Here is an 8,720-nt window from a genome sequence, read left to right as displayed (position 1 = left end):
TTGCTGCTGTGCCCCAGCTGTGCACCAGGTGTGCCCCAGGTGTGTCCTGGCCTCTTCATTCCCCTCCCTCCCCCTCTGAGCCTAGCCGGGGTCTCCTGCTTCACTGCACTGCTTCTTGGGGCATTTCTGCTTGGCCGGCATGCCCAGGTGAGGGGAGAAACAGCAAGTGCCGGGGTTGCCCTGGACCTCAGAGCCATCAGCTCTGTGACATGGGACACAGCTGCTCTCAGTGTCAGGTCAGGACAGATGTCGGTCCTCAGACACTGACCAGTTTCCCGGCCAGTGGTCTCACCTGCGGACGCCCCAGGAAACTGTTCACTGTGTTTTTTTCTCTCTAAATTCCTGTTATCAGTTGGTTTTCTTCTCATTTGCTTTTTTTTTAAGACAAAAACTAAACATAGCGGGAAAACCACCTGTCATCTTTATAATTTAGGGTTTCTCCTGGGTCCCCCTGCTTAGATTTGGCTTCTGTCCCTGCCAGGAAACAAACGGGCAGTCGAGCCGTCTGCTTAGGCCAGAGGCCCGGACCGGGCCGCGCGTTGTGGATTGCAGCTCTGGGGTGGCAGCGCTGTGCGTCTGGGGCCTGAGTGTGTCCTTCCTGCCAGAAGACAGCGGCTGTCTGAGGACAGAGCAGCGTGGGCGGGCCGTCTAATCCGTCTGGGAGCCGCTTAGGGGATTGTCTTTTTCTGGCCCCTGCTCTCCGCGCTGAGTGTGTCCTCTGTAACCCAGCTGGGACTTAGTCCGAGCTGTGTCAGTGGGTTCCCTGGGGCCCCCGCGTGGCCCCCACCATCCTCGCACCGGCCGGGGCACCTCCTGTCCTGAGAGGGCAGTGGGTCAGGTCCGCTGCGGACACGGGCGCCGAGGGCCGGCCCATGGCCCCTCACGCCTGAGCTGCCGGGATGGATTTCGGGTCCTTGGAGACGGTGGTGGCCAACTCCGCCTTCATCGCTGCCCGGGGCAGCATCGATGGAAGCAGTGCTCCGTCCACCCGGGACAGGAGGTACCTGTCCAAGCTCAGGCTGCCCCCGCTCTCCAAGTGCGAGGGGCTCCGTGAGAGTCTGGACCTAGAGTTCCAGGGCCTGTGCTCGGAGCAGCCCATCGGCAAGCGGCTCTTCCAGCAGTTCCTGAGGGCCGACGAGAGGCACGTGCCGGCCCTGGAGCTCTGGAAGGACATCGAGGACTACGACACAGCCGACGACGACCTCCGGCCGCAGAAGGCCCAGGCCATCCTGGCGGAGTACCTGGACCCCCAGGCCAAGCTCTTCTGCAGCTTCCTGGATGAGGAGATGGTGGCGCAGGTCCGGGCGGGGCCCTCGGCGAGTGGAGATGGGCTCTTCCAGCCCCTCCTGCGGGCCACTCTGGCGCACCTGAGCCGGGCGCCCTTCCAGGAGTACCTGGACAGCCTGCACTTCCAGAGGTTCCTGCAGTGGAAGTGGCTGGAGGCCCAGCCCACAGGGGAGGACTGGTTCTTGGACTTCAGGGTCCTGGGGAAAGGCGGCTTCGGGGAGGTGTGGGCCTGCCAGATGAAGGCGACTGGCAAGATCTACGCCTGCAAGAAGCTGAACAAGAAGAGGCTGAAGAAAAGGAAGGGGTACCAGGTGGGCAGCCGGTGCCACCGCGGGGCCGAGGGTGGGCAGGGGGGCAGTGTTCCGGGTGGGGCCTGGGGGCCTTGTCCAGCTTGTGCCATGCTCCTCGGCTGGCTGGCTGGCTCACCATGTGCATTGACTTGGAGCCTCTCCTGCCTGCAGCCTCAGCTGGTTTACAGGCCACCTGTGCCTCCTTGTCTGAGTCGGCTGGTCTGTGCGCTGCAGCCAAGCAGCCGGCCCGGCGTGTTTGGCCTCTGGGGTCCTCCCGGCCTGCGACTCAGCTTGCCTGGCTGCTCTTAACCCCCGGGCTTGGCGCCCTGCGCACAGATGGGGTCAGCTGACGCCCCTTCTGGGAGAGCGGCCTCTGCCTTTGTGGCTGTGGGTGATGCTTCCGGTTCGTCCCCTTCTCCGCTTTTCACCAACGTGACGAGATGCAGCAGCCGGTGTCGGGTCGTTCTCCGGGCTCTTGACTTTGACTTTCTGGCACTTTCCCAAAGCCCCTGTGAGGGGATGACGAGAACACACAGGGCTGGAGCCAGGGCTGGGCCCGTCCTCCCTGTGAGGAGAGCCTGTTGTGGCGCCGGGCACAGGCTGTCCCCCGAGAGCAGCCGTCGTCAGGGATGGGAGGGAGTGGAGCCGTGGGTGGGTGCCCCGCGGTGTCCGCTCTAAGGCGTCGGACTCCATTCGGGTGGGATCAGCGAAAGCTGCTTAACGTCTCGGGCCTCATCCCCCAGCTGCACGTTGTGTCCCGCACGGTCCTTGTCCCCTTCCCGCTGCACCGCTCAGACCGTGTCCATGGCAAACGCAGCTTTTCCGGGTGGATGGCGGCGCGCACCCGGCGTTCCTCGCAGGTGCCGTTCCTGTGGGACTGGGGGGCACAGTTCCCCCTCATGCCCGTCCATCCTGATGTTGACACAACAGTCAGGGCTGCCGTCTCTTTGCTCCGAGTTCACTGTCCTCGTTGAACTTGATACCGCGTGGCACCAGCCTAGAATCTTCCGGTGCCATGTGGGTGAGAGGGGCCTCCCCAGCGTCAGGAGGGGATCTGCCTTCCTTGCCCAAACACGACTTCTAAATTCATATCAAGTGGACCTCATGAGGCTTGAAAATAAAGGTAGAAACTGAGCAGGCATGCGGGGTGTGTTGGGGGATGTGGGGCCACGCACCTTGCTGTCCCCGGCTGTCCGGAGGCCTGGACAGCAGGAAAGGGCTGGGGCTGCAGCAGGACAAGCTGGTTAGACGTAAGGAAGAACCGGAAGAGATGTCAGCATGGAACAGGCTGCCAGGGACACGCTGGGAGCCCTGCCTGGCGTTTCAGCCTAGTTGGCTGGGGGCTCCGGGAGACCTGAAGCCCTGTGAGCATGGCCTGTCTGCGTGTCCGCGTCTGTCTGGGCCGTGGGGCGAGTGAGCGTGCCTAGGTTACTTCAGTAGCTTTGTGCAAACCACACTTAAAATGGATTTGCAACTTTCTATTTCGTCTTTCATGGCGATGTCACTTCCTGCCTACACCTGTGTTCTTACCCGACATCCTGCTTTCCAGGGTGCCATGGTGGAGAAGAAGATTCTGGCAAAAGTGCACAGCAGGTTTATAGTCTCTCTGGCCTATGCGTTTGAAACCAAAACTGACCTCTGTCTGGTGATGACCATCATGAATGGGGGCGACATAAGGTAAGTGGGCTTTTCTCCCCAGCGTGGGAGCCGGGACTGGGAAGGCTCGAGTGGCCGAGCTGGAGAGGGGACCTCGGGGGCCCCACGGGGCCACGTCCCCCTGCGGAGCATGGCGACATCTGTGGAAGAGCCGGTGCCCCAGTCGGGATCCTCCTCTCTCTGTCTTCTGGTGGCTGGTACTTGAAATGATTCGTCCTCAGTCCCGTGTGAGATGCAGGAACCCCCCGGGGGGGTGGCCTCAGGCGTCGGTGTGTCCTGTGGACACAGGTCTGTGTGGACACGGGGCTGTGTGGACGCAGGGCTGAGTGGATGCAGGTCTGTGTGGACGCGGGGCTGTGTGGACGCAGGGCTGAGTGGGGTGGGCAGCAGGAGCATGTGGTGTTGTGGGTCGAGTGCTGGCTGCACGGGCGGATGAATAAAGGGGTGAGCGGGGGCCTTGCGTCGAGAGGGATGGTCACTGAAGACAAATGTCATCCACGACCCACTCCTGGGGATGACCGCAGAGCCGGAAACACGACGCAGCCAACTTCAGGAACCGCGGCTTTGCCATCACCCGGCAGAGAGCACAGGGCCGTCAGTGCCGCGTGTGCTGCATTTGCTGTGGATCTGCGGCCCGGCCCCGGCTCCCTGTGGGACGCGTACCACTGGCTCTCAGAGCTGGGAAAAGGCCCACTCGATGGCTGGGCCACCTGACTGCTCTTGCCTCTGTGTGCTGGTCTAAAACAGGGATAAAGCATAACACCCGTGCTCGAAGGCTGTTGTGGGGAGAAGTTAGTGCCTGTGAGGCCCTTGGAAAAGTGTCAGTCACATACACAGAAGGGGGCCGGTGCTGCGGTGCTATTTGCCAGGCCCCGCACCTCCATTCTCCCTTCTGGGTTCATCTCCACAACACTCTGCCAGGTCAGTTTGCTGGCCCCCTTTCCTGATGAGGATTCTGAGAGCTTCATTAGGGAACCCATGAAGGTCGGGAAGTGCTAATGGCAGGACTTAGAGCAGAGATGATGGCGACACCACACCAACCTCATCCCACTACTACATGGATGTGATACGAGCTGTCAGGTTGCTGTTCCTGCCGTCCTGTGCTCCGGCTGATTTGAGGGTTTCTCCTGGTTTTATTTAGATTCCTGGTTACCTCTACTCTCCCGGGTTGTTCTAGTTTAATTTCCTTTTATTTGTTAGGTTTTGCTTCTCTGTGATGCGTGATAGTGGGAACTTGAGAAACGACGGTTACGGGGAGGGGGCGCTGGGGAGGGGCGTCCAGCCGCCGGTCCACAGGGGTCTGATGTTCGGGTGGAGTGGCCGGCGCTCTGTATGAACCACGCGTATTGGAGGGCGCTCGGCCTGCCCTGCTTCCTCGGCCCCTGCTCGTCCTGCGGGCGGCAGTGAAAGGGCGCTGTGGCCTCCGCAGGCCAGGGCAGGGGTAGGGGGTGCACTTTGTGGCCCCGCTCCTCCCCTGCGACAGCGGTGGCGAGGGGTCTGTGAGGTGTGGACACCAGCTGCCAGGGGTCTTTGCACTGCCTGCCGTGGGCTCCTCAGGCTGGACGCTGAGGCCCTGAAAGGACTGGCTGCTTTCCCGACAATGCAGATTCTGAGGGCCCCCATGTCCCTGAGGTGCCGCTTCCCCTCAGAACCGCGGGCGCAGCACTCAGAGCTGGGCCCAGAACGCACGGGCCTCCGCACGGTCTGCCCCCAGGTACCATATCTACAACGTGAACGAGGAGAGCCCTGGCTTCCCCGAGCCGCGCGCAGTCTTCTATACGGCCCAGATCATCAGCGGCCTGGAGCACCTCCACCAGAGGGACATCGTCTACCGAGACCTCAAGCCTGAGAATGTGCTGCTGGACGACGACGGTGAGGTGGCCTCCCCTCTCAGTCCCCTTGCCCTGCTCCGCTCCTTTCTGTGGCTTGACGGGTCGTGGGGGATGGGCTGGTTTTGAGAAATGCTCGGCATAGCTTTAAACAGCACCAAGACATGTCTTAAGTGTATTGTTCATTCAATCGTTTTGTGACAGAACGGTATTGTCTCCAAAGGGAGATTTTTGATGGACTTTGGTGAAATTTGGTCCATATTAGGCACTAGGGTTACAGGGAATTAATGCAGGGTCTGTAGTGTGTGGGGCTATTAGTAAGCAGTTAATATTTTATGGCCAAATCTTCACTCTATCACTCGTGTCTTTCTGCCTCTATGTGAAGTCAAATTGGGATTCTGATGAGAAGATGAAATAGAGATCTGGGCTTCCTGTGCATCCCTTTCGACCCCCCTTTGTGTCACCAAGTCCGACATGCACAGGCGTTCTCAGGGGCCGTCACTGTGGGGCTGGGGGAGGGAGGGCGGACGAGGAAGCTGACTTGGGGGCATTATGCCCCGAATTCCAGTGGCTGCTGGGACCCCTCAGCCCCTCTGCCATCTGACGGGGAGGGAGGCACCTGGGTGCTGAGGCCTCAGGGTCCCCGGGGTGTGTGTGTGCACCTGTGCGTGTGCATTTGCATGTGAGTGCGTGAGCATGTGTGTGAGCGTGTGTGTGTGGATGCAGAGGCTGGCTCTAGGTCCCGTGGCTCCGGGAACACGAGGTGCCTTTGTTCCGAGGAGCCGCCTATGACCTCAGCCTGTGTTTGCTTTTCAGGCAATATCCGAATTTCCGACCTTGGGCTGGCCGTGGAGCTGAAGGACGGGCAGACCAAGACCAAGGGCTATGCGGGGACCCCAGGTGAGGCCTGAGAGCAAGGGCGGGGCAGCCTCTCGGGGCGCGGGCCCTGGGGTCCCTGTGGCCACGGGTGGACCCACAGGGAGAGCTGGGGGTGGTAGGGGAGTGGCTCCCTTGTTGCTCAGAGCGACTGGTGAGACCAGGGGCACTGGCCAGGGGGATTGCGCGGCTGCTCTGTGGCCTTGCACCCCTCTCCACGTGAAATACTACTATTGGTGTGACACACCATGCCCCCTGTGGTGAAAGCTTCCACCTTTAACTGTTTTCCGGGCATCAGCGGGATGCATTGGTCCAGAGTGCCGGACCGAGGTGGTCAGAGCCCTGAGGGTCGGTGCCAGGCACCTGCTTGACTGTAATAAAACTCTCCTGGACGGGCCGACTGGAAGGAATGCCGGGCCCCCATCTCAGGCGTGGCCTAGGCCTTCACTGTCCAAGGGAGTCCAGCATGGAGTGCGGGGCAGGGGGGGAGTCCTCTCAGGGGAAGGGGCTGCCCTCGTCCAGAGCATGCATGTGTGCACGTGTGAGTCTGTGTGTGCGTGCATGTGTCTCTGAGCATGTGTGTGTGCATGCTTGTGTCTCACGCACAGGCCGGACTGAGTGTTCAGTGCAGCAAGTTCTTGCTTCACGCATGCAGCAGGCACCCCCCGGGCGTAGGTTCTTCCCTCCCCTGCACTCCCAGTGGGTGGAGGCTTCTTAGAATTTCTTAGCAAACCTCCTTCTTCCCCGGATTGATTTGCTTTGGGAAGAAAGTGCTGCCGCCAGAACTGGGCCCCTCGGATCTTGTTTTGCATCCTGGAGTCCTCCTAACCCTGTGCCCTGGGCTCCTTGGAGGCGCACCTGTGCACCTGTTGGCATGGTGCGTCTGTCCTCATCTGCGGCTGCATTCAGGGAAAGGTCTTACCTTGAATTTCCTGGATCCTCGGCCAAAATCCATGAAGTTCCACCCCTGGGAGAGAGCATGTGAGTGGAAAACCACTCACATATTTCAGGGTGATCCAGAGAACTTGACGCCAAGGGCAGGGTTTGAAGTGGTCTGACCTTGAGGATAGGCGGAGCATGAGGGCTCTGCGGCCGCCAGAGGGCCCCATAGGCTTTGCTGTGGTTGCCGAGCTGCTTTCTGCAGAGGCTGGGACTCAGCTCTCCAGTCGGGAGGTTCTCCTGCCTGGGCCCAGTGGACGCGCCCTGCACTTGGGGTCAGAGGCTGCAGCAGATACTCAAGTCAGGTGTGCGACTGAAGGCTGGGCATCCAGCAAAGCCACGGGGAACCTTCCAGACCCTTCCTCCCTGGCCCCTCTGCACCGCCCGGCCCCAGGCCCCTGAGAGCCGGAGCCTCTGCCCTGGGTCAGCGAGCAGCCGGCTGTAAACAGGGGATGAGCAGAGGACAATCCCATCCCGTGGTCTGGCAGGACTTTCCTTTGGACCCTGTTTCAGTCTAGTTGTGGTCGGTTGAACGCGTCTTTCTCACAGAGTCTGGGAGTTCTGGACATAATGTGATCCCCTGAAAAGCAGAACTTACAAAGCTGTGCTCAGGGCTGGAGGGTCCATGGAGTCTCAGTCCTGTAACCTCTCTGGGGAAAAACGATGCTGCGGTCATTGGCCCAGTGCGTCTGCCTCTTGGAAACTTACCATGAACACGGAAACATCAAAGGACCAGGAGGGGCCAGGATGAGCGGACACAATTAGCCCTGCTTACCTCGGGATGTCTAAAGTCGTCGGAGCACAGAACCCCCTGGCCCCTGTGCCCAGAGCACCAGCCCCGGTCCCGAGGGAGGGGACCACGGGCCCATCCACCCTTCCTACACGCTGCGCTGGCTTCTACACGGGGGCAGTTAGGGAATGGAGGCCCGAGCTTGCTCTCAGGGGTGTTGACCTGCAAGATGTGGAGCTCGGCATGTGGCCTGGCTCCCCAGATGTGACACAGACCCGGCTGGGGTCAGACGGAGCAGGGGTGGCGACTGCACTGCTCTTTGGAACATCGTGGCTTAAAGCTGTCCTTTCTGCCCTTTCACGAAGCAGCTTATAGCACCTGCTTCTGACCATACACACCCTTGCCCCACAGGTCACGCGCCTGCCTGGGAGGCAAGCAAGGACGGGGCTTGGTCTGTTGTGGTGCCTGAACAGGGAGACGGGACTTCACATGTGTGTGCAGAGTGCCAGTTCTCACCAGGGTGGTTCTGGCCAGAGGGGACACTCAGCAGAGTCTGCAGACGTTGGTTGTCACAACTGGGCGCTAAGTAGCAGGTGGAGGCCGGGATGCTGCTCAACACCCTCGGGTGCACGGCGCAGCCCCCTGCTGAGGATTTCTGCCCAAGAGCCCCCTGCAGTGCATGTGGAAGCGTCAGTCCCACAGCTCGTGGGGGAAGGTGGGTGCTCACGCAGAGCAGCTGCATCTCTGAGTCACGGTGCTCCTCCCACAGGTTTCATGGCCCCGGAGCTCTTGCGGGGTGAGGAATATGGCTTCTCCGTGGATTACTTTGCCCTGGGGGTCACGCTGTATGAGATGATCGCGGCCAGAGGACCCTTCCGAGCCCGAGGAGAAAAGGTAGGAGGTGGCCCAGCCAGTGTCCCTGCCACTGACCTGGAGATGACCCTCCTTGTGGGGGTCACAGGAGCAGATGTCCCTGCTGCTGACCTCGAGATGACCCTCCTTGTGGGGGTCATAGGAGCAGGAGTCCCTGCAGCTGACCCTCCTTGTTGGGGTCACAGGAGCAGGAGTCCCTGCAGCTGACCTGGAGATGACCCTCCTTGTTGGGGTCATAGG

The 8,720-nt window shown here is 60.7% G+C and overlaps 1 protein-coding gene across 1 annotated transcript in view; it reads left to right on the top strand.

Moving 5' to 3' along the window:
- Positions 1 to 899: 899 nt before the first annotated feature.
- GRK1 (G protein-coupled receptor kinase 1) overlaps positions 900 to 8,720 on the top strand; it is an 11,903-nt gene continuing 4,082 nt past the window's right edge. The window contains exons 1-5 of the mRNA XM_046664931.1: positions 900 to 1,598; positions 3,127 to 3,254; positions 4,948 to 5,105; positions 5,879 to 5,962; positions 8,377 to 8,501. Coding sequence (XP_046520887.1) covers positions 900 to 1,598; positions 3,127 to 3,254; positions 4,948 to 5,105; positions 5,879 to 5,962; positions 8,377 to 8,501 — 1,194 coding nt within the window. The remainder of the gene's footprint in view (positions 1,599 to 3,126; positions 3,255 to 4,947; positions 5,106 to 5,878; positions 5,963 to 8,376; positions 8,502 to 8,720) is intronic.

This window comes from Equus quagga, chromosome 6 (assembly GCF_021613505.1).
Source record: "Equus quagga isolate Etosha38 chromosome 6, UCLA_HA_Equagga_1.0, whole genome shotgun sequence".
NCBI lineage: Eukaryota > Metazoa > Chordata > Mammalia > Perissodactyla > Equidae > Equus > Equus quagga.
The sequence above is the reverse complement of the archived record's forward strand: the minus strand, read 5'-3'. Positions and strand labels throughout refer to the sequence as shown.